The sequence below is a fragment of the Drosophila eugracilis genome, unplaced genomic scaffold (assembly GCF_018153835.1).
Source record: "Drosophila eugracilis isolate 14026-0451.02 unplaced genomic scaffold, ASM1815383v1 contig_440, whole genome shotgun sequence".
Taxonomy (NCBI): Eukaryota; Metazoa; Arthropoda; class Insecta; order Diptera; family Drosophilidae; genus Drosophila; species Drosophila eugracilis.
The window spans coordinates 310,298-336,314 of record NW_024573306.1 but is presented as its reverse complement, the minus strand read 5'-3'; the positions used below and the strand labels follow the sequence as shown (position 1 = coordinate 336,314).

The following is a 26,017-nucleotide window of genomic DNA, read 5'->3' as shown; positions in this document are numbered from 1 at the left end:
TATCCGTTGAGAACGAAGAAAAAATATTTGATGAAGTTGTTTTGCTAAGTTTCCGACATTTTTGATTACTTAAGTCGAGCTGGGTGGTTATAAATTTGACGTCGGTTTTAGGAATCCCCTCATGCACTTAACCAGAACCATATTTTAGCCCACATTTCCCACTGTGTACACCACCCACTACTGCCACACATCCGGCGACATCGCAACGCCGTCGTCGTCGTCCAGAGCGCATGAATGGATGAATGAATCCCTGAATCGCCACTGGCAGCCAGACAAGCCAGCATGTGAGGGGCGTGGCCAGGACTTGGCCCCATTGTTGCTGCGGTGGCTGATGCCTCAGTTGCTGTTGCTGCTGTTGTGTTGGTGTTGCTGCTGTCATTACTCGACTTGGTCGTTCTGCCCCGTTGTTTTTGTTCTTGCTGCTCTTTGTTGTGGGACGCTGCTGGTGCTGTCGTTTTCATCTAAGTGCATGCGAAGAGCGCTCCAAAAGTTCTTTCTTTCATTCCACATTTCCCCGGTGTGTTTGTCCGTTTGTCTGTTTGTCCGTTAGTCTATTTGTATGTTTTTGTGTTTTTGTGTGGGCTGAGTGCATGGCTTGTTGCTGTTGCGGGGACTTCATGTAGCTGCTGTGCCATTTGTGCTTGATTATTTTTGCATGCAACTGCCAGAGTTCCGGGGCACCTGCTCATGACTAAGAGATGTCACCGTTGCTGCTGCTGTCTTTTGTCTATATATTTTTTCATTTTCATATGTAGTATTTGTGTTGGCTGCGGCCATTTGCAGGCAATTTATCTGAAGTGCGGCTTTGGTCAAAATGCTGCTGCATATCTCTGGGCGCTTAACCACCAGCACCTTGACACATTTTAGCCCATCGAAATCACGTAATGGGGCAAGGACCAGAAAATTAACCTTGAGCTGTCCATGCAAAAGAACACTTAACGCCCATCGATTGACAGACATTGCGGGGGGACATGGGGGGAGTGTTGGGGATGACACAGAAACAGACAACAAAACATTTGTAATTAAGAAAGTTTTCAGCTGAAAGGCACTTAAATGAAATTTTAATTTATTTCTAAAATGCTGCCATCACCAATAGTCAAGAGGGAGCAAAAGCAAAAAGGAGCTAAGCCAACAGGAAAAAAAATAGGAAAACACAAAAACAAAAGCCAAGGCAGCTGCAAAAGTTTTCCAAAGTGACAGGGACAAGCGATGAGAAAGGGAGAAAGGAACAGAGCTGAATGACAGACAGACATTTGTCGCTAGAGAAATTATCTGAGAGCCTGCGCGAGGAATAAGTAGGAGGTAGAGTTAAAGACGCCCAGCCGGAAAACCTATTAAATATTTAACCTTATCGCAGTCATTTCGACGGCATCAAGCCGGAAGTCTCAATGCGGCCAAGAAACCAAGCAATACCAAAAAAAAAACAAAAACAACAGGAAAACAACAATTGTCAGCGTTTTAAAAAGCGCCTTCAGGACACGCCGGCCCCATTATGGCGCCCCATGAAACGCTTAAGCCATCAACACAATGTTCGGTAATTAACCCGGCTAAATACGATACGACAGCCAAATTATGCCAGGCTCCGGCCAAGACGGAACGTGTGCTCCCTTAATGTCCTATTGCTCTACGTTGCTATTCAGCCTCCTTTGGGACGGGCACCTTTAACCCCCTATATTTAGTCTAATTCCACGTATTTATCTTTAGCCATCTTCGTTACCAAATAGCTACTACATTTTACGCATTTCTTTATCTAAAAACAGTAAGGAACTTTTGTTTCTTTAGTAAATCAAATGTAACTGCCAGTAACAGGGAGATTAGATTAAATATTACAACTTAAATACTAAGCCATTATTATTAGTTATTAATTCTTTTGGATTTCTGATCAAAATAAGGTAGCTTGAACTCTATTAGATCGACAAAATTTTTATTATTCTTTTCTTTTAATTTTTTAATTTTTTTAGAAAAGTTTAATTTATAACAGTGATCCTATACTTCAGTTTTTATCGGAGTTTATTATCGCTATTAAAATATTGCAATTTGATGGTGGCAAGTCTTGAGAGCCATTAACAACTGTGCAGCATTCTTATCAGCCACAGGATGCACCCCCTCCACCCACACATACATTAACCCACAAAGGACACACTACCACAAAGAGAGAGAGAGAGAGAGAGCCAAAGAGAAAAATTGCGTGTGTGTGGCAGGGTGGTAAAAGCACAGAAAGAAACAAAAGAGAAATGGATGTCTTGCGTATGTCTGTGTGTTACCACAAAATTGAGAGACGGTAAACAACGAACTCTTGACTCCTGGCTGATGGCTTTGGCTGTTGGCTGTCGGCTCTGGCTGTTTTGCTCTCAGCTGAAAACTCTCCGAGGCGACGGATACGAAGACCGAAAATCGCCCATTATCCATTTTTATTTTATCATCAATTTTATTACACACAAAGTAAAGAGGCGCAGCCGAGCAGCAAGTTGATGATGTACCAGGCCATCAACATCAATGAAAAACGCCAACAGCAACGACAACAACAAGACCAGTAAGGAGAAAAATTGGAGAGAAAGCGAAACGCACACATTGATACAAAAAGAGATGCTGAGAGACGAGAATACAAAACACACGCCCTTTTGGTCGGAAAAGCCAAAAACTGAACCGAACTGTCGACTTAGTGGCTAATGCTAATTCTAATTGCAGTCGTACTTACTTAGGGCTGCATCTGTGTTCAGGCTGCAGTCTGTGGCTCCTTATCCCTATGTCCTCTTACTTAGAGATTTGCGATGCTTATGCTATATGCTAAATGTATATATATATCCTGATCCAGGGACCGGGGCGAGGAATGTTTGTTGTTGAACACTTTCGTTTGCTTTGTATTTTTGTTGTATTTAATATTTAATATTATTATGTTGTATACTTTTTAGTTTGCACTTGGTTTCTTTACTTCTTATCTTGGCATTTTCACACTCGACGAGACACTTTCCTAGGGAAATGAAAGGATTTTGGGTTCCACTTTAGCCGGGGGTGATTATTATTATTATATTATTATTTGTATTCCACGGATCTTGAACTCCTCGCTGTCGGCTGGCAATCGGGCAACTAAACGCAAATCACCTCATCTGCTTACGGGCCATAAAATGTCTTACGAGTGCTGAAAAGGCACCTTAAGCAAATTCTCCTCAATTGACCGAACAATAAACTCAATTTGCATTGAGCTCTCTGCATTGTGAGGGTGCGGGTGATTGTGCTGGATTGCGCTTGATTGAATCAACAGCAAACAAGTGAACAGATTTAGATTCGGACACTTTAACTAGTCGCACTGGATAAGTGCGCCTAAGTGGGCCCGAGGAGAGCTCTATTTGCCTCTATTTGGCACTTATTCAATTGAGACATTGTGCGGACATTTCATTTCTCAAATGCGCCACCAGGAGCAAGTAATTATGTATGAGTATTTCGCCCAGGAAAAATACCAGTGTCCAGCTAACTAAAAGACCTTCAAGGGATGCTAAGTAGGTCGTCTTATAAGAATGCTCTATATTATTCTTTAAACTTTTTTACCCGTTTCGGTAATACTTTCTGAAGCTTAATATTATTTACTTCTACTTTAAAATTGTTCTTTCAACAGTTTAATTTGTTTGTTTTAATTTGTTTTAATCTTTGCAACTCTATAAATACCCTTTTTATCAATTTCTAATATTTAAGAAATGTAAAATCTTAAAAATTATCTCCTTTCCTTTTCTTTTTTCTTCTTTTTTTGCATGTAAATATGAATTCCTTTGAATTTCCTAAAAGTTTATTCTGCAAGTTTTTTTTATTTGATTTTTCTTAGCGCTATCCTTGCATTACTAATTAATATTTATTTATCTGTTAAAAACGTGTTTTTTTAATTCCTAAAAAAATTAAAACTGTAGTCCTTTTGTAACTACTTTTCTTTGATTTTCAATTATTTTTTTCCGCGTATCTTTGTCTGTTGTTGTGGTTGCTCTTTCTTTCGTTTCTCCTTCAGCTGCTTCTTCCTGCCTTTGCTCTTGTTGTTGTTGATAAATTCGGATTTTTTGGGAGCGGCTCATTTGGTTTTCTCTTAAAATTTTCCTTTTTTCTTGCGTGGAAAACCGTTTTTGGCAGACTTGCTGGTAAAATGTACGAAACGTTGATGCTAACTAGCAACAAATTCGAGTGGGAAAATAAAAAAATAAAGAAAAAGGAACTGCCATATTATGCAGGGGATTGATTTTTTCTGGGGGTTTTTCAAGTTTTACAGAGGCTGCGGTCACTGATGACGCGATGTCAACATTTTTAGTTAAAAAGGATATTACATTTCTTTTATTTAACCAAAATTCTTGCTTTGTTTTTGGACATTCTTGGAATTGGTTTCTTGGTCACAATCGAATTTGCTTTTGCTTTTCTTGAGAATGGCACATGGAAAATGCTTGCAAAATGGCACACTGACCACACATAAACACTCGCACGCACGCACACATGCAGCATATATACACACACACACAGGGATTACAAGTTGGCAGAGCCGTAGCAGCGTCGTCGGCAGAGGCAGCGACTGCCACCAATTTCCATTTGCCTATTCCGCTTTTCCACTTTATCGTTGTTGTTGTATTGTCAGAGGATGTGGTTGTTGTTGCCAGGATCCTTTTTGAGACCATTTACCGAGCCAAGTTTCCTTTGAGCCGCCGTCGCTCTCGAGTCGCAAATTCACACTGAGCTGGAGTTTCGGTTTCGGTTTTGGTCCTCGGATGCTGACTCTGCTGCTTTGGTCCTCTGCTGCTGCGGCCAAGGACTCAGGCGCAGGCTGTCGGCGCAGAAACCATCGCCCCAATTCTCTTTGTTCATTTAAGAGAGCAGGAAGAGCTGGGTATTAACTGGAGAGCGGAAGCGTGTGGTGGATTAAACACTTGAAAACTGTGGCGCCCGCACTTCAGCAAATGCGTTATAAATGCACAATACAATTACGAGTAATTAGCTAGAATTAAATGTGCATTAAGTATCCGCTTTTGGGCGGAAATAGAGAAGAAACTTCTTTTCAAGATCGAGTGCCATAGCGTTGAGTTTCATTATGACAACGATCAGCTCGGTGCTACAAAACTCACTGCTATTACACTCAATTGTTGATAACTTTTAAAAATATCACGTAAATATATTTACAGTTTCCTAAATATTTCCCATAGCATTACCAAATATTAGATAAAATAATTTTTTTTTTATTTGATTTAAACAATTCAATGTATTCATATTAAAATATATGTTCTTCAGAAAGCTTTTCACAAAATAAATTATACATACAAAACTAAATACACACATTCAAGTTATATAAACATAAATACAATTACTAATAGAAGATATATAATTATAGTTTAAATAATGCACAGAGCATCAAAATATATCGGACAACTATTTTGTCCACCTCTAAGTGTGACCCTTGCACGATAGCGATTACCCAATTTATCGATAATAACGACGCGGCAGCGACGCAGCAGAGAAAACTCGTTGTTGCCTTTCGTTTCACTAAATTTTTATATAACTTTCGGAGTGACACGGCCGACACATAAACAAAATAGAAATCTCAATTTTGAACTTTAGTGTTCACTCTTCAAAATTTACTTGCAGTTCGAAATTATTTGTGCTTAAGGTCAAAAATTTCCAGACGGAGTAAACAAACAAGAACAACAACAGCTGAGACAGCAACAACAACAACGAACAACCTGTAAGACCTTGAGGGGATTTTTTCGGATTTATATTGCGCGGCAGAGACAATCTAATCTAAATTATTCCACCAGGTGCGCGTTTGATTAATATTCCTGGTTAGATATATTCAATAAGCAGTCGGTAGCATCATGTCGATCAGGCGAGCTATGTCCACAACGGCCTCCAAGGAGTGGCGGGATTACTTTATGAGGTTCGTCTCTATTATTTGGAATTTTGCCATATATTTCTAATGTGTTTTCTCTTTTGATAACAACAGTACCCACTTCTGGGGTCCGGTGGCCAACTGGGGTATTCCTGTTGCAGCTCTTGCCGACACACAAAAGAGTCCCAAGTTCATCTCGGGCAAAATGACATTGGGTAAGGGGAATCACCTGGATTTTGGCCATAATCTGGCAACCAAACATGCGCGACTGGCATCGAAAGTTTTTGCTAAAGATGTCGTAATCAGAGCCGCTGTGATATGTTCTAAACAAATCACTTTATATGACCTGATAAGCCAGATACGGAAACTGTCGAAACGGCTGCCGATAAGATTGCACAGAGAAAAAATTAACTCAGTTTGATTACCTTTTCAATCCTTCAACAGAATCTAAAGTCAAGCCTAGACAGATAAAATAATTGTGTAATATGATATAAGCAGGGCCATCAGTAGGTGATCTTGATTAGTTATTAATTAAAATCGTTTAGTGATTGTGTTATTAGTGATTGCCTATTTCTCATACATACATATTTTTGATTGTAAGGTCTAAAAATTTGAGCTTAATTCTTTCTCTGTGTACCCCTCTTTAAGTAAATCTCCATAATTAGCTAATCCTGAATATTTTCCAGCACTGACCCTCTACTCGTGCATCTTCATGCGATTTGCCTACAAGGTCCAGCCCAGGAACTGGCTGCTCTTTGCCTGCCATGCTACCAATGCTACAGCCCAAACGATCCAGGGACTACGTTTCCTCCACTACAATTACGGGTCCAAGGAGCAGCAAGCGTAAATAATGAAACCACCTTGCCTTGAAACCCGGCTACCCCGAGAACGACGCGCGCGAAGTCACTTCAAATGTTTACCCAACAGCAAGCAGCTATCGCAATTTACTGTCACCACACGCAACAAGCATCTAGCAAATTGCACTGCCACCCAATTCAAATCCGAGTGGTAAAGTAATTGCCGTGAATCACACCCGCACAATTGGCTGAATCTCGAATCGCGAAGTTGTCGTTGCCCACGTTGTTGTTATCTCTGGGGTCATATCCCAATTCCAATTGAGTCTATCCCAAATCTGTTACTTTGCCTATTTAGTTAATTCCATTTGGCAGTTGATCAAAATTTTCATTCGGTGCAATCCTTAGTTTACGATAATAGAGTATGTGTACAACAATATGGTTTAAAGTTTAATAAAAAAAAAAAAAAATCGAATCTTGTCTGTAACTTGTAACCTCAAACTAATTGTAAATATATTTGTATATTAAATTCAAAGTAAAAGTTCTAGAAGCTTGGAACTTTTTGTGGAAAACTATATAAACTTGACATCCAGAGAGCCAGGAAAAAAATACTCTTCAAGTTGATTTTGTCATGTTTATTGAAACATGCTCTTTATTCAAACAATTACGGTTATATAGGTTGATATCTGTAAAATATACGTTTCAATTGTTCTTAACAATAGCATATTTTTTTGTTGACATTTTTATAACTTTTTTTGTTCATCAATGGGGTTAAAACATACGAAATCGTAATCGTTACATTACAAAATGTTTTTTTTTTTGATTTTTTCATGGTTTTTTCGATTACGCTTAGGACGAAAAAAAACATATGTGGGTACATAAACTTTTTGATTTCTCAAACATAATAAAAGTAGAATTATAGTTAAACACGTCTCGCGCTCAATGGGCGCCTTCTTTAGGCCTAATGTTTTTACATCAACTTCGTGCGAAATTGATGTCCAGATGGAAATTTGATTTCTTCACGACTTCTTTAACGACAACTTAAGTATCTTAACAAATGGATGACGACGAGGATTAATGGGACTATGGCTAATGCTCCGCAATATGCGACAATCTTAAGGTCACGACAGTTGGTCTATCTAATTATATGGCTACGAGAATCTCAATGCTGCTCCTGCTTGACGTAAGTGCTGTTCTTCCGCTGGCGATCCATCAGGTACTTCTTAAACTTATTTTCCTGGGAAGTCACTTCGTCCGCTAAAGCGCGCAGTCGCAGATTCTCTACCACCAGCTTCATCCTCGGCGTTCTTCTCTTCCTCCTCGCGCTTCTTCGTCTTCCGGCGCGAAACTCGGCTGGCCTCGTTGTTCTTGATCCTGTCCTCATAAGCCTTTCTCTCCTCACCGCTCATGCGGGACATGAGTTCGGGATCTGGGCCATCGGCATGATCTTTGGCAGGACGGCCGCGCTTCCTCTTGCCGGTGTTTCCACCGGCTGGCGAAGGGCTGAACAGAGAGGTACTGGTTACGGAAAAGGCAGGTGAGGCGGGAGCTGTGAGGATGCCACCAAATCCGGTCTGGCAGGTGGGAGCTGCACAGCTAGAGCTGGCTGAATAGTTGCTCTGCGGAGTGTTCGGCGCTGAGAAGTCGGTGGTGGTCTCCTCTTCGGCACTGCGTAGATCCTCTACGATCTTTGCTCGGCTAGATATGATGATGTTGTTGAGCTGTAAACCAAAAAGAAAATATAAATTAGAATTTGTTTTGGCTGGAGGTCAAATATGAAATTATGACACTAAGAAATCCTTAGGATCTTAAGTACATTTTTTATTTAGATATACTTACTTCACACATATCCAGGGCATTATCGAGTACATCGGGTGTTTTCAGGCTCAACTCTGGAGCAACCTGTTTGGTAATATCGAGTGAGAGACGGCAGCGCTTAAGAGGCTTTAACTCGACCACTGGTGCCGGAGCAGATCGCTTAAGTGTAGAGATGGTTGGTATTTCGATGGGTGCTTGGATGGCCACGGCGACATCGCCGCCACTGCTGGCAAAGCTGCCGCTGGGCTTGACGTCCTCCACATGGCCGAAGCCGAGCGACTCCTGGCTGTAGCCAAAAAGACTGCTAGAATCGAAACTGGCCAAGTCGGCGATCAAAGGCTCCTCGGTGATGAATTTGGTGTTGCTTGTGGTAGATGTTTCTTGGGAATAGGTGGACAAGTAGGGATCTTGCGAGCTAACGAGCATGGCCGTCGGCTGCGAACATGTTAGAATGCTGTTGAGATCCAGTTCCAGCTCCTGGTTGATGTCAATGCCGCACATCGGGGCAATGTCAAAAGTCTCCTCCTCGTTGGCCAGCGCCAGGTTACCCATTAGTAAGAAATCGTTGTCTAAGTTGTCGTTGTTCATCTCGTCCATCGCCGGACTGAAGGGATCCATCTTCTTGCCCTCAAGCTCAATGTGATCCTCGGCAAACATGTTTATATCAAAGTCAAGAATATCCGTCTCAGTAAAAATCTCCTTTCCGTTTTCGCTGCTGCACGTCGATGACGTGGCTTCTATATCTTGCAGGTATTCTGTGAAAAATTAAAAAATATTATTAGTATTGCGGAATTTTTATTTGGTAAGATCGTTTTTAATGAGAGTGCATAGAACTCGATTAAAATCTAGGTACCCAATTGTGTTTGATTGGAGAAAGGGGTAAGATATCAGTTAAGGCCTTTAATGTTAAAATATATTTGTAAAAAATTCAAAATTATTTTAAAAATATTAAAATACATATATTACCCAATTTTATACATAAGTCATGTACATAACTATCTACGTCATATTGAATCTACAAAATGTCACCACTAACAGTTCCCAACTTCTTCCGCAGTACTACGAAATGGCGGAGCCACTGTATTCTTACTCAAATCTTACATTCGACACGTCGAACTACACAAAAGTGAGTCAACGGCTATCTTGCTCACCCGATGCTTATTGTGAAATTAGCCAAGGAAAGCGAAATGAAACGAATTGGAATTGAAACAAAAGAGAATAGAAGGTAAAACGAAAAATAAAGAAGGAAAGTAAAAAATGCAGAAATATAATAAACAAAAAAAATATGTTAACAAAGTGCAAACGTCAATATGTAAGCAACTAGAAAAAATATACATTTATAAAAATATACATTTATAAAAATATACATTTCTGAGATTTTCCACAAATATTTTTAAAATATAAATTTTTAAATAAAATGTATAAGAGTATATTTATATTTTTTTAGATTTGTTCCAATAGATACTATTTGTGTTAATTGTCGCGTTTATTCAATAAACAATTCCTTGCACACATTCACAGATTCCCACCTCTGCCGGCTTCCCCACACCATGACGCATTTGCCGAGCCACCGACTGACAACAACAACACGAAAATCGAACACGATCGTTCCTGCACGCATCCCCAACACTTGTGTGCGTGCGCATGTGTGTGTTTTTGGGCCACGTTAAGGGGTAGTTTTGGACAAATTCAAAAGCAAAAACATAATTTCACACAAAATATAAGGATGTAAAAAACATGTATGATAATCTAAAAATGAGAAATGCGAAAAAGAAAACAAAAACAATGGTTAGTTATGGGGCGATTGCCTACAATTGTATCTTTTGCTTATTATATTTAACTATAAATATTTGAAATAGATTATTAGTAGAAGTATCGGAAAATATTCACCTTTGGTGGGGTTTAAAAAATGCGCGGATTGATTGTTTGTACTCAGATTTATCCGCAGATGAAGAAAGGTAACTTGACAATGCAACGGCTGGTTTACGAATGCGAGAAGCAAGTCACAACTGGAGCTCAAGAACCCTAAATATCGGCCCTGCATTAGTGTGTGCGGCAGCGGTTGAGAGACACAGAAAGTGAGAGAGACCCAGAGAGGAAACTGCGCATGCCTTCACCAATACGAATTTATCAACAGCTGCCCGCGCAACAAGTATAAGGTCGTCTCGCTTTTACCTACACCAATATATAGCAATAGGCTGATTCCTCTGTCGTCGTCGGCATTTTGCACGAACTCCCATGCGTTCTACCAATTCCATAGATTTCCTACTGACATAGGCCGAAACTACATAAGTTAACAGTTCGGGATTGCACCAATACAATTGACACTCGAATTTCATCAGAGCGAAGAAGGTTCGCGAAAATTTGTTTATATATTATTACCATTTATGGAAAGGCATGCGTCTAATAAGGGGTATTTAAAGCAATTGGTATATCTTGACATGCTTACCAAAGAAAAATAATTTTTGGTTTTTATGAAAAACTACCTGGAAAATCCACAAAAATCAATTCAAATAATATATCATTTTAATGTTAAAATATAATAAATGTATAAAGTACTACATTTTTATAAAACATTGCGTATACGCAATGCAATTTTCCGAAAACAAACTCACAAAATGTACAAAGCGAGAGAGCAAGAAAAAACCAAGTTCAAGTGTATCTGTGATATACATTTCGCAGCCGGTCACACGTATGTACAGCTATCTCCTTTGTTGAGAGAGGGTCAACCGGCTCTCGAAAGAGAGATAGAACGAGAGAGATATATAAGAAGAGGGGAAATTGGAGCAATATAGAGAGAGAGAAAGAGAGTCAAGAAGAGCATACGTATAGACTCACACACAAACAGGTATCCGTGTACATGATCGCTCCAAACTAGCCCTCTCTCAAATTTCGCAGATCATTCTTATTGAATTTCACAACAAATTAAAATGATTTTTTCAATCAATTATTGTAATTATATTTACCGAATGTGACAACATTTAAATCTTTTAAAAATTGTATGCCATTTCGTATATAGAAATACTATGTGTCTATGAGTGAACAGAAAAAATAAAGCACTTCGCCGGCTAGAAACACGTGCGGCGAGAATTTAGGTCATGAATCAGCTGTTGCACTCTCTCGATTTCTACCCCAAAAGCTAATATACAAGTCCTTTTTTATAAATAAAAAAAATCCCTATTTACTGATCTAAACACTTAGTGATACGAATAGGCAATTATTTTGCACATACATATAGTGGATCCAAGCTTATTTCGTGCAAGAAAAAATCTAATTTTTAATTTGATACTGCTACTAAACCAGCAGAGATATCAAAAAAATGTAAACGCAGTAATGTTAAGAATGTCGCATATTATTAAAATAATAACAAGTTTTTACTAATTTAAAAAACAAAAGAATTTTTCATACAAAAACTAAAAAATAGGGCAACTCCGACGCACAATTTTTTCTTGCACGAAATAAGCTTGGATCCACTGTATGTACATTAATACACATTCCTGTACGAAAGAGTTGTCCATATATAGAAATTAGGGTTGAGAATTTAAACACCGAGTGGGTGTTTCTCAGCTGACTAACTATTCATAGTGATCCCTTCTGGTACATAATATAATATTAATATTTAAAAAAATGAAAAACAATTCGAATGAGCCATCGGTCGCGAATGCATTGCCATTGTATGCATATAGAAAATTGGTGGTACGATATTAACTCTGATTCTGGTTGGACAATGGAATCCGACGGATCACACACATATTAGCTAATTATACATGTATAAGTTGGTATTATTATACAAGATACACAATGTAAAGTATGAAGTAAATGGCTTATCGCTTTTATTCGCACTCCTCAAACGGTGTCGTGTAGACAACCGAAACGGATTTGAAACTGCGCATTTAGTTTAAGATGCCACCATTACAGTGATTCACGTCAACACCCGAACTCGTACCATCAACTTTATCGATAAGAAATTATAACAAAGAACGTCAACTAAGACAGTGAGATAGATATATATATGAATATCATTGCTGCTAAGCATTGAGAATTTAAGACCGTAAAAGTGAATAATAAGAATATTAAAAAAAAGATTATAAGGAGAAAATTTTTAAATCGGAAAGCCACGCCATTTGCTCCTACGGTGAGTGCGGATTTTAGTTTGAGAAATTATGCTATTATTAGTTTTCAGCGACAATAACAATTGGTTAAATTCCAAGACACGTTTTATAAAACGTTTTACTCTTCAGTAACAAAAACCTGGCAACTAAATGACAACATATCGAAATAATTTTTACAATAAGTAAAACTAGTCTGGCCAAAGTCTAACATTTTGCATTTCAGAATACTTGTTTTAATGTCAAACAAAAAAATTTAAAAATCTTTTGTAAATCGATAGATATTGACAAAAATATGTTATGCAAGGTCAAACGAAGACATACACTATAATATTATGGACGCCACAGTTTTCCGCGGTTTGTGAGCGTTAGAGTGGGCGTGGCAGAATGCTATAATAAACTTGCGCTGCGAAGGGACTTCAATAATCTGCATGCCCAACTATATATCTCTTAAAGTTCCTGAGATCTCAGCGTTCATGCGGACAGACGGACGGACGGACAATCAGAAAACAATGCCTTAATCGACTTCGCTATTCATACTGATGAAGAATATATATACTTTATAGGGTCGGAAACGCTTCCTTTTACTTGTGACATATTTTTCTAATCGAATATCTAATATAAACCTTTTTAATCTACGAGTAACGGGTATACATATCAAGAGATAACTACATGTTTGATAAATTATAACTTGGCGAATACCAATATGTGGAAATATTTCCTAGGGAATTTTTTCAATTGAGAACAAAATTATGACACTAAGGTCTTAGGAAGAATTAAAACTGAAACATGTGGGTGAAAGAAGTGACCGATAAATGGAAGTACATAGACCAAATATCCTGAAGATATTGATCGTACGAGTAATTACGTTGCCATTTACCGTGAGCAGGGGTGGAGAGGGGGCACCCTTGGCTCCCCAAAACACCCCTCAATCTCTCACTCGTTTCTTTAATGGGTCATTGCACTGTGATCTTCGCCTTCGTCCGCTACGTGGTGACTGTACCTCGACGTCCTTGGCAGAGCAACTGAACCTGATCCGTGGGATCCTGGTCAGTGCTCAATGCCTGCTATCTGACTCTTTCTCCAACTGATTGTGAATCGCTTTGCTTTTGCTTTTTTTACATACTTTTTTTAAGCAACAGTAATGAGAGAGTGCTGGGTACACAGGCAACACACATACAAAACACAGTACTCACCATCAATGAACACCGGAACGTCTATCTCTTCAACTGTGGCAGTAGGCATTGCTCCACTCATATCCTGGTTGGATTGCGGCTCGTCCGCACCTGTCAGATGGATACCAGCCATGGCTGCCAGGGTCTGTGTCTGAGGCGTGCACGACGAAACCGGGACCGTTTGGTTCACCATTGCCGTAGTCGGTAAACCTGCCACCGTTTCTGGTTGGGATCGGGATGTTAGTATCCCAGTCGTGGGGTACGTTGAGATACGGGACCTCCTCGCCGAATCTATCGGATTTACTAAAGGACTCGTGGCAGGCGAGGCCTGGTTGGCTGGCGGACGAGTTGGTACCGACCCTGGTAAAAAGGGTATTCTTATGATGCGAGTTCGAGGCGCTCTGTGCTCTGTCCCGCTGCGATTGCTGTTGCTGCTGCTCGTTGGCACTCTTATCAGCAAAATTCTGGGATTTGGCTTGCTGTCTATCACGATCGGTATTGTGGTGATCGTTGAAGTAGGCGAATCCCTCATAGGCTCCGTTGGCCTTGTTTTCCTCTGAGAGCAGGAGCAATTGGGCCACGAGTTTGTCGCGCCAGCTGCTGGATCCTGGGATGTTGCGTTGTATTCCTGGGTTGTCGCCTCGTATGTGGGTGCCGCCTGTACTCGTGCTGGCTCCTGGATCATCAATATTATATCTCGGGGATTTTCGGTAGCCTTCCTCGTTGATGTTGTGCTGCTTGTTGTTGCTGGTCTCGTTGACAGTACAATGGTTTGGGTTGCTCTTGGGGGTGTTGAGACTGTTGCTCTGCTCTTGGTTGATTGGGATGCTGTTGTTTGATTCGCTCTTGGGCCTGGTTTGGCTGGTTTGGGCTTCGAATGAGAATGCCATTTTGAACGTGGCTGTTTTCCGACAATGTTCAATTTCAATTTCAATTTCAATTTCAATTCAAATCAATTCAATTCGATCGGTTCGGCAGGTTACGGAGTTCGGTGTACGGTTCGTTTTCAATCGGTTTCGATACGACAGGATTTCAAAATTTATACGCATTCGTATAATTTGTATTCGATTCGGACAGGATTTGGCGATGAGTGGAGCAAGCGCAGTTAAGAGTGTTCGTAATATTTGTTTTTGATTTTTATGTGAAAGAAAATAGACAAAAGAAAAAAGATTTTGTTATTACACAGATCGACGACGGGCAGAAGCGCGATCCTTTTTGGGGAATCTGCGCCTCAATTAAACTTGTGGCTTGAGTGGGTTAGCAAATGTACAAGTAGTGGTTGTGGGCCTCGATGTCGCAGGGATATCAAGGATATGCCTGGCCACCGATTATTTAGACCATCATGTTTGGCGACTTTCATCAGCTTGGATGTTGGATGCTTTGTGTCGAGATGGATGGGTTATGTTGGTTATGTGATTGGTGTTCTTTTCTTGGCCTTTCTTTCTGTTAGTTTGCTTTCCATTTTTTCTTTTGCTTGTTTTTTTTTTGTTTTTCCCATTTTCTTTCTGTGTATTTCTTAAATCTTTTTCTTTTGTTAGTTTTTTTATTATTATTTTTTGTTGGATTTAATCCTTTTTTATTTGGAATTACTCCTTTTTTGAATGGAATTTCTCCTTTTTTGTATGGAATTACTCCTTTTTTAAATGGATTTTCTCCTTTTTTCGTTTGGAATTACTCCTTTTTTCATATTTTTTCTTTTGTTTTTTGTCTTTTTTCTATTTTTTCATAAAACATTCTTACAAACTAGTGGTGCAAGGACTAAGAAAGTCGGGCAATCATGAGGCGGCATGACTTAATAATAGACGTGAAAAAGGATCTTGTATACTCACTTTTAATTGACCGTTAGAAAGAAACAATGAAATTGTTAGGGTCCCTTTAAACAAGCTCTAAAAGAGTCGTCGGCACAAGTTCCCCTTAAGCTGTAAGCAAATAAATGGAGAACGCACATTACTTATAGGCCCCAAAAGTACGTTGATCATTTTGATAAGAATGATATGGTTTTCCTAAGTACTCTTCAGTTAAAATTAAAGATTATTTTGTTTTTTATTTCATTCCACTAAATAGTTCCTCATTCGATAATGCTACCTCCTTTCAAATGTCAGATAAGATTCTTATAGCTAACATGTCCAGTTTTTTAAGGCGTCTTCTTCTGCGAAAAGCTTTTTCTGAATTTCACAACAGGCCCGCCGCAAAGAAAAAAACAACAATATGGCGGACGCATGGGCAACAGGTCTGTCCATATATATATATAAACCATATGGGTGGATCGGTGGTATGGGGGGTCTCTAATCAGCAGTTGACAACCCCCCTATCCCGTTCGCCCGCTAATTGTCACTTAGATAATTAAGGCACACGTTCGTGTCACTACGTTATTATCGCGCTCAGATATCTGAAATCGTGCGGCCGGTATGAAAAACAACAACATCAGAAAGCAATTACCACGGCAGTGGAAAAATTTCCCGAAAGCACACACGCGAGCTTTGGCTAATTACACACTAATATAAATGTCACACAACATCAGCCGCGTAGCGCCCTATAATTAAATGTTTCAGCAACAAAAATCCCCTACTATTGTAAATTTCGATTGTATCTGTATCTGCGTCCGTTAATTCGAGGGGCAAATGACGTCAGCAGTGCACTTAAGTGATTCAATATGGCGACGTTAAAGTTTAACAACAAAAAGCTCTCTATACTATATAGTTTAATATGTCTAGGCATATGGAATACTATAAGATTGATGTCCAAACTACTTACATAAATTCGGTGAATGTGTCCTCAAGAGTGGTGGTCTGGTTTTTTGGAAACCCGACCGGGAATTCACTTGTCTTTTCTGCTACGCAATAGGTTGGGTGGTTCCTGGCACCACCACTTGGTTATGGGTTCAGGTCCGGCCGTTGCTCGGATTTAAAAGATTTACGATTGGGATATCGACAAATGTCCACCAGTTGTTGTTCCGCGTTGAACAACAACGATTGTTAAGTCTTTAGCACTATGTTTCCTTAGAACAGGAACTTTGATGGACTTTATATGGCTTCACTATAGTCCGTATATGTGGAACTAGTCACTTTCTGTTCTGACTAAGTCAACCGAGCGCTTGGAGTATTCACTACGTTTTGAATTCAGCGTACCGTCGATGTCAAGCTACAAGCGGCAAACAGAATCGAAACTGTTGGTTTAGCTTGCCACAGTGAATTTCATTCGTTGTGAAATTCAAAAAGCACCCAAGAAACCAGTTTGCCATAGTCAGATAATTTTACTTATCGGTATGTGCGAGCGAGCTTTGTATATCAGTCCGTATTTCATATACACATACTGTGAGTTTTGTCTGTATTCAGGCTAGAAAGAGAGAGCTAAATTTCCCTCAATGCCAGATGGCCTTTGCTTTGAAGAAAATTTCCCTTGGCATATATAAGCTACAAGTTGAGGGTCTTTGTCCCAACCGGCCGGTGTTTTATTCTTTTAAACAAAACATTGCAAAGTAGAAATAAGTACGGCCAGACAACTATATATGTACATAAGATTATTCAAGGCTATTTTTTAGTATAATATTGTGTGGGGGCAGTTTTGGCATGAATCATCGTTTGTTTGGGTGTTTGAAAATAATTCTTCTCAGAAGCCGTATGTCAACTGACCTATCACAAAGTAGTGGGCATTTAATAGGTACTTGAGGTTTTAAAACTTAATTGTTGAATAAAAATAAGTCTTTAAAAGAAGAAAAAGTATTTTTCTTGTAAAAGAAAGTAATATAATAAGAATTTCATAGCTTTATCTTCGAGTTTTGTAAAATATAATTTAAGTTGTATGCCTCTATAACTGGATTTGTTTATTATTATTTGGTCTTTAAGATTTTTAAAATAACAATCAGCTTTCTCTAAAGTCAAAAAATTGAAAGTCTGTAGGTATTTATTGTATTCCTTAAATGGAATAACAATACATTAGGAAAAGGGTAGTTTTATTAAAAGTAAGTAACAGTTCAACCCTTACTCTTTCAGTTACAATACTTGATTGCCTGTTTATAATAATAGACTGTGAACCCCACGACAATGCAATAAGCGTTGAGATTTAAACAGGGGAAATTTCTTGATACACTCTGCTCTTTTCTGAACTCATACCCACACATACAAACTGAAAAGCTCTTTTGTTAAAGTGTGAGTCACCTCTCTTTCATTTAGTACTCAGATAAAAGCTGTTTGATTTCTCAGAATTGAAAAGCTTCCATCTGCCCACAAACCTATATATATTTACTAAGCTTTTACTGATTATTAAAAAACGCATGAGTCACGCTGAAAAACAGAAACCAGCAGAGCGCAAAACGAGCTTCAGCGGTTAGCAAAAACTGTCATCATGTGATATTTGTAATGGGCCAGATATGCAGACAAGTACACGGCGTGGGGTTTTCACTATTCGGCCACGTCCGAATTTGGCCAATAAAAGCTATAGAGCTTAATTGCCACCCTACATACGTACGTATGGGCATAGGTGTGCAAAATTCGTGGAATTTTTCCCCAATTGGCACGCACACGCTGCTTTTCAAATGCTAATCTGGCACCGAGCACCGACTGGCACGAGATCTTGGGAGATCGAAGACGGCCATCAACAATGGTCGGCCAAACAAATGGCCAACAGGCATGGTTTCTTTTGGTCTTTTCACGATGATCGAGCGTTTTTCTACCCCAAAGGAATGGCAAGATAAACAGCTATTGGCGCATAAAGCCTTTTCCTAGTTTGATTTCACAATCTTATCTTTTAGTTGGGTATCAATTCAGTTTATCTGCAATGTGAACTTCAAGATTGATAGCTGCTAATATACAATATGACTAAGTTTGAGTAGGTGGATTTCAGTTAACATTTGTCTGGTATTTCCAAAATGTTTTTATACCCGTTACTCGTAGAGTAAAAGGGTATACTAGATTCGTTGAAAAGTATGTAACAGATAGAAGGAAGCTTTTGCGACCCTATAAAGTATATATATTCTTGATCAGGATCAATAGCGAAGTCGATTGGGCCATGTCCGTCTGTCCGTCCGTCCGTCCGTCCGTCCGTCCGTCCGTCCGTCCGTATGAACGCTGAGATCTCAGGAACTATAGCAGATACAAAGTTGAGATTAAGCATAAAGATTCCTGAGGTCCCGGGACAGCGCAAGTTTATTACAGCATCCTGCCACGCCCACTCTAACGCCCACAAATCGCAAAAAACTAAATTGCTGAAATCTCAGGAACTATTGCAGTTAGAAAGTTGAAAATCAGAAAGTATAATCCTTAGATGACAGCGCATCTTATAGTAGTACTACTATCCGGCCGCACCCACCCATACGCCCACAAGGCTCAAAAGACGGTTTACGGATTTTCTAGAAAAGCTGATATCTCGGTAACTATAAGTGATAGAAAGTTCGGATTAAGCATGTAGGTTTCATGATGCTCCCAATGCGAATTATTTTTTCCGATCAAGCCACGCCCACTCTAACGCCCACAAAACCCGAAAAACCAAAAATGCAAAACTCCGAAAACTATAAGAGCTAAACAATTTTGCTCAGAAACACATATTTAGGAGATGCCTCTGCAACTTGCCACGAAGATGCATTTGGCCACGCCCACTCTAACGCCCACAAACCGCGGAAAACTGTGGCGTCTATAATATTAGTATGAATGCCTTGTTTGACCTTGTATAACTTATTTCGTCAATATCTATCGATTTACCAAAGATTTTTCAAATCGGAACATTATTTCGCTATTTATGAAGAAATTAAGGTTATAAGGCCTCACATGGGCAGTGACGTCACTATAAGCATACTCAACATACTTCCTCTGACAATAGGTGGCGCCTTGTGAATTACCACTAGGAAAATAATATTTTAAAATTTTGTAAAACAGTAACGGGTATCTTATGGTCGCGGCACTCGACTATAGCTTTTCCTCTTGTTTAACCTTATTTGGTGTGCTCATTGGTGAAGGTTGCCTACTTTCGCAGTCCATACAATGTTTTATTTTTGTTGATAAGTCGTAATTTAATTTATAAAAGTTTTCCCCAAACAACAAAAGCTTTTACTGGTAAAAACCTTTTTAAATTTATTTTTGTACCTATTTCACTAAATGTAGAATGTTTTCTGAAGTAAGTATGGTTAACCATCCATTGACCTTAAATTTGTTTCCACGTTTTAATATTAATTTACAACATTCTAATTATAAAAGCATGAGTTCCAATATAACTTACATACCCTATAAAATTCTACCTCTTTTAATGATTTCTTTATCATTGTGTAAGTTTACAATAGGCCTAAATGGGAGGCTCGTCTATATACAATGTAATGTAGTGCCAATGTCAATGACACTGCCAGCAACAAAAGTCTGGTCGCAAATGTTGCTGGCATTGGGAAAATAGTGAATGTTGCTGGGAAAATGATAGTATAATATATTTTGTTAACTTACCCTCCATCATGTTGCTGCCTTGTTAAGCAGGTTCCAATGATGACGGCACAAATATATTAATCCTTGATGCTCCTTATTTTCTGTTTCGGAATTTAACTGTATCGTAACTGCTTCAAAAAGAGTAATGCTAAAGCGGCGGCGAATGATGTCCCGCTTCTTCCGTAGCAACTTGGAGCGCTTTAGGATCTTAGTGCCCGTGCTAGTACCAGTACCGGTGCCGATCGTCGGGATATTGATATTAATCGTATTGTTGCAGTAAAACTTGTTACAATGCCAGCCGCGCATACGCATACACATAAAATTGTTGAGCATGGGAACCTGCTGCTGCGAATGTTGCACACACATGAAGACGACGACAGGCGAATGTTGCATGACGTTCGTGCTCGACACGTTGTTTGATTTTCCGCTTTTCCTCGCCACTGCTGTTGTTGCTGTTGTTATTCCACCAACCGCAGACAGAGCGAACATAATATTTGGGCAAAAAAGCCTTTTAAATTTAGTATTATTTTGCAGACACAACTGTTGCTATCGAGCTGTACCACTTTGTTAAATCGGGCGTATGCCTAATGTACTTGCCAAGTGTTAATTCACACGCGCTTATCTATATAGTATCTAGATATAACTCTTATCTGAGATACTTAAGTAAAGTATATGGAAATTGTTATTGTTTGTTCTCTTTTTTGGCCAATTTATTGCGTCTTTCGCAAATGTTTTTCTGGCAAACCTCACTTTATCACTTTGAACTTTGTACGTTGGTTTTATCTTGTACGCTTTACACGAAAATAAATTATTGTTCTATGAATAAGAAATCTTTGTAACGATGTTCAGCTGATGATGCCATTAAGATTGGGAGGTTATAAAGCTCGAATCGAAAATTTCACAAAATCCACGTTGATTTGCACACTGAATGCCTTTATCTGCCTTGACTCACTGAAATGTTGTTCTGTTCGCGACGAAGTATTGTTACTAACTGACTCAGCTGTCGAGCACTGGACGCTTGCCGCTGTCCGGGGTTGATATAATATTTGCTGACGTCGTTGTCGTGTCTCCTCCACCGCTCTGTCTATATACCCTTCCCTCCGTCCATCTCATTCAACGCTCTCAGCTGCTGTGTCTATTTCTATGACTATGGCCGTGCCCCCAAAACATTTCCACACGCGAATCTCTTTGGTTTTTATGATGCTCGGGATGGGCCACATGAACTTGTATCATCTTCTTTTGAGGTTAGTTAGGTTTGTCAATCCTTAACTGGTTGAAAGTAGTTCAATGTAGCTTTCAAATGCGTAGAAAGTATAAATCAATTTATTTTGTGACTTTGACATCAACAAATTAGCTAAACAAATTAATTTCTGTTAAAAAAAATAGAAATATATTTGTGCTTTTTAATAACCTTACATAGCGTTTTAAATAAACATAAAATCGGAACTAATATTTTATTAACATTATATTAAAAAAAAAATTTTTTTTAATATTATTCAATTAAATATATTTTATTATTTAAAGGTGTATGCAATATTTTATATAAAAATTGAAAATCGAAGCTAGATTAATCATAAATCTAAATGTGCTTTGGCTCGCGCCAGTCGGTATAAAATTGGCATAGATAGCATTTTGGCCACACTGAGCCTTATCAAAAAAGCACCGCCGAAATGGCAACCATATAGATAAGGGGAGCTAAAATAGATTAAGTTTAGCCCCACGTCCGGATAATTTACAAAAGTCGGCTTTTTATGGTTGTAAATTCTAGCAAAAGTGTTTTTTATCTGAAAGGGTTAATAAACTGGAAAGTTTTTGGTACAAAACGCGTATTGAGGTATTATTATGTCTGATATGAAGCCGGAAAGAGTAAAGTCGCCTATGTCCGTTCCAAAAAGTGTAGGGCAACTGGTTTGGCGACTTGCCATAAAGCAACAACAACTGAAACATTAAAGACTCGCACTCTTTCGCTCCCTGAGAGTGAAACTCTCTCTGTAGTTCAAATTGGCTGATGCAACACTTGCCACACGTTGCAACAGCTGATTGTTGGCTTGTTGCCAGTTTCAGAGGAAATCTCTTGGCAACATGTTGTGGAAAATTCAGAATGTTGCTAAACATTTGAAGTCGAATGTTCTGGCGAATTTTCCTTACCAATGTAGGCCAACAAAAAGGGGTGGCTTGAAAGCGTAGCTACTATCAGGCTAAAATTAGCCGGCAAGTGAATCATTTTGAGGGTTGTCTACTTACATAATGTTCTAACCCAATGCTGACACACTCTTGTAGCTGGAATAAATTGCGATTTGCGCCATTTTGGGATACATAACATTTAGCTACTTATGTATGTACAAATGTACATCCTATACAAACAGATATTTGCATGCGAATATCTAAACATTTTTGTTTACACATATAACATGGCACTTTGGGATTGGTGTAGGAACACTGACGTGGTTCTGCTGGGGACACTAGAGCTTGCTGTTATCTTGTCTGTGGGGCAAGATAAAATCATATGTACATCATCATTATGTACACCATATCCAAAAATACCATATGGATTTTAATAATAGTGATTAGTTCTTTTTTAATTAATATATAAGGAATATAAAATTAAGCTTATTACTAATGTCACTGGACGTGTTTTTATCCTGTCTGTGGAGCAAGATAAAATCAAAAGCCACAACGTGTTGATCAACTAATGGCCAGAAGCATGCAAAAATCTTTACAATGCTTCAAGTAACATATCACACCAAATCAAAATACAATATGGATTTTAATAATAGTGGTTAGTATTTAATATATAAGGAATACAAAATTATTCTTTATCTATTAGAAAAAAATGGCGTAAAAAGCTTTTAAAGCTTTTTATTTAAAATATTTCAAAGGGCGTTTTTGTGAATTAAAAATAGATTTAATAGAAGGGTTTAAACATAAACCATAATTTATAAAGGAAATAATTTCTTAATAGTTAACTCTTCTAAAAATAAATCTTATTTTATTAAATCGCTCTTCTTTTGTTTTAGTTAATTAAATAAATGTTGTCAAGTTTTTAAAATAAATTTCAGTAGTTTACAGGTTTACTAATATTACTTTTTAGATACATTTTTTTAACGTGTCAAAAATAACTAATTATTTTCTTGATTTAGTTTTCTGTATCGTATGGCTACTGTAGTCAAACCGCTGTGAAAGAAAGTCAGGCGAAGTGAACGTATCTAGATGCGCTCCCGCTGAGCTCTTGTTGTGAGCGGAAGATTAAAACTGGAACTGGGCAGTGGAATTGTATGAGACTTAAACTGATACGGAGAAATGAGAGGCTTTGTAGGTACTAACATATATAGTATTGGACTCTCTTGGGCCGGGCTTCAGTACGGTGACGACGTCCAAAGAATTGCCTTGTTCCAGGGGCTCTTCTAATATCTTTTGGGTTTAAAAATACTTAAAATATATGTTATGCAGTTGCTCCGGTGGATAGTTCCACTTTTGGTGATTGGAGGATGTTCCGCTAGTCCGCAGAATGTACTACTACTATTGGCTGATGATGCTGGCTTCGAATCGGGCGCTTATCTTAACAAATTCTGCCAAACCCCTAATCTGGATGCATTGGCCAAACGGGGATTGCTGTTCAACAACGCCTTCACTTCGGTGAGCAGTTGCAGCCCCAGTCGGTCTCAGTTGCTCACTGGGCAGGCTAGTCACTCGAGTGGCATGTACGGACTCCATCAGGGCGTTCATAACTTTAATGTCTTGCCAGAGACCGGCTCACTACCCAATTTAATCCGTGACCAAAGTGGCGGTGGCATCTTGAGCGGCATAATTGGCAAGAAACATGTGGGGGCTGCTTCCAATTTCCGTTTTGATTTCGAGCAGACAGAGGAGCAGCATTCAATTAACCAGATCGGAAGAAACATTACCCGGATGAAGGAGTACGCCAGACAGTTCCTCAAACAAGCTAAGGATGAAAAGAAACCATTCTTCCTGCTGGTCGGCTTCCATGATCCTCATCGTTGTGGCCACATCACCCCGCAGTTTGGAGAATTCTGTGAGCGTTGGGGAAGTGGTGAGGAGGGAATGGGTAGCATTCCAGACTGGAAACCCATCTACTATGATTGGCGCAATTTGGAAGTGCCTGCTTGGTTGCCCGATACGGATGTAGTACGTCAGGAACTGGCTGCTCAGTACATGACCATCTCCAGGTTGGATCAGGGAGTGGGTGTGATGCTTAAGGAGCTAGAGGAGGCGGGTCTGGCAGATCAGACTCTAGTGATCTACACCTCTGATAACGGACCACCATTCCCCGGAGGAAGAACTAATCTCTACGAGCACGGCATTCGCTCTCCTTTGATCGTCAGCTCGCCAAAGAAGGAGGATCGCCACCACGAAACCACCGCAGCCATGGTTAGTCTTCTGGATATATACCCAAGTGTACTGGATGCTCTTCAGATTCCTAAGCCCAATGATACAAAGATCGTTGGGAAATCCATACTCCCTGTACTAAGAGAGGAACCTCCAATTAAGGAGAGCGATGCAGTGTTTGGGAGCCACAGTTATCATGAGGTGACCATGGCCTATCCTATGAGGATGGTGCGGAATAGGCGGTATAAGCTTATCCATAACATCAACTACTGGGCAGACTTTCCTATCGACCAGGACTTCTATACCTCACCCACTTTCCAGCAAATACTGAATGCCACAATTAACAAGCAATCCTTGCCGTGGTACCGATCTTTACTACAATACTACCAGAGACCAGAATGGGAGCTATACGACATTAAGGTTGATCCCTTGGAACGATCTAATTTGGCGGAGAAACCCAAGTACAATGGTACTCTGAAACAGCTTCGCCAGCAGCTCTTCGATTGGCAGGTGGCCACCAAGGATCCCTGGCGATGTGCTCCGCATGCAGTTCTTCAGGAACAGGGCATCTTCAAGGATCAGCCAGCCTGTCTAACTTTGGGTCACGAAGCATTGCAATGGCCCAAGCGAAAGATTCTCAGCCAGTATGAGGAGTATGTGGTTATTTCTTAGGTCTGATTAAGTATTTGTTAGATAGTGTTTGCTGTCTTATCGCACATTCAATAAAAACACCTCAAAGTGCTGATAACATAAAAATTTCACTGTTTTTCACTCCCAAGTGTTTACAATTCCGACCAGCGAAGTAGGAGTACTTTTTACAGTTTGGTTACAATAAAAAAAATTAATTTAATATTTAATATATAAATAGAACATATGTCAAGTTTAAATATTTTAGCTAAGAAAATTACTAAAAGTTATAATTCAAATCCCCAAATTAAACTCAACCTCTTTCGTATCTGATATAATTTAGCTTTTTCAATCCCAATCTATTTAAGTATTTTGAGTTAAACATAAACTTTGAAGCTGTTAATAAACATTTGTTTGCTAATAAAAGATCCGGAATAACAAATATCAAAGCAAGTGTAAACAAATTTCCTTTTTTTTTAACAACAAAAGATTCTTTGGAATTACTTCATAGTTTACTTTAATGTCGTTGTAAAATTAGAACTTTAAAACTTAGCTATTGAGAAAAAAAAAAAAACAATTAAGTGGAGTCTTGTCCTTGATTTTCACTACCCAAATGCTTGCAAACATAGTTCTCAGAAATGGCAAAGAATGGAAACGAATTCCCCCAGGCAGTTTCAATGGTTGCATCAGCCCAGACTGACAAGCACTCGTGTCCTGGCAGCATGACCTCAGCCACATTGGGGTGGATGGATGGGGATCCAAGGGGTGAATGCTACGTCACGTTTCAATGTCATGCCCACTGGGGGTTCAATGATGAAGGGGAGGATTCTGTTGCCTTTGCTTTGGGGGCGGGTGGTTCACGCTTTTCCGCTCATGTGTCTGTGTGGAAAATCGA

At 39.2% G+C, this 26,017-nt stretch overlaps 3 protein-coding genes across 3 annotated transcripts; 2 read left to right on the top strand and 1 right to left on the bottom strand.

Moving 5' to 3' along the window:
• The first annotated feature begins 5,455 nt into the window (after positions 1–5,455).
• LOC108117157 (mitochondrial pyruvate carrier 1) lies at positions 5,456–7,117 on the top strand. Its single transcript, XM_017229421.2, has 4 exons — positions 5,456–5,704; positions 5,778–5,896; positions 5,963–6,063; positions 6,535–7,117. The coding sequence occupies exons 2-4, from the start codon at positions 5,835–5,837 to the stop codon at positions 6,693–6,695; spliced, it is 324 nt and encodes a 107-aa protein (XP_017084910.1). The 5' UTR covers positions 5,456–5,704; positions 5,778–5,834; the 3' UTR covers positions 6,696–7,117.
• A 145-nt stretch (positions 7,118–7,262) lies between these two features.
• On the bottom strand, positions 7,263–14,548 carry LOC108117156. Its single transcript, XM_017229420.2, is given in 4 exon segments — positions 7,263–7,936; positions 7,938–8,363; positions 8,482–9,215; positions 13,766–14,548. Coding segments are annotated over 4 exon segments (1,956 nt in total). The 5' UTR covers positions 14,430–14,548; the 3' UTR covers positions 7,263–7,804.
• An 8,946-nt stretch (positions 14,549–23,494) lies between these two features.
• Positions 23,495–25,251, top strand: LOC108117320 (N-sulphoglucosamine sulphohydrolase). The gene has a single exon (XM_017229690.2). It carries the CDS (start codon positions 23,593–23,595, stop codon positions 25,165–25,167), a length of 1,575 nt encoding a protein of 524 aa, XP_017085179.2. The 5' UTR covers positions 23,495–23,592; the 3' UTR covers positions 25,168–25,251.
• Positions 25,252–26,017: the final 766 nt, after the last annotated feature.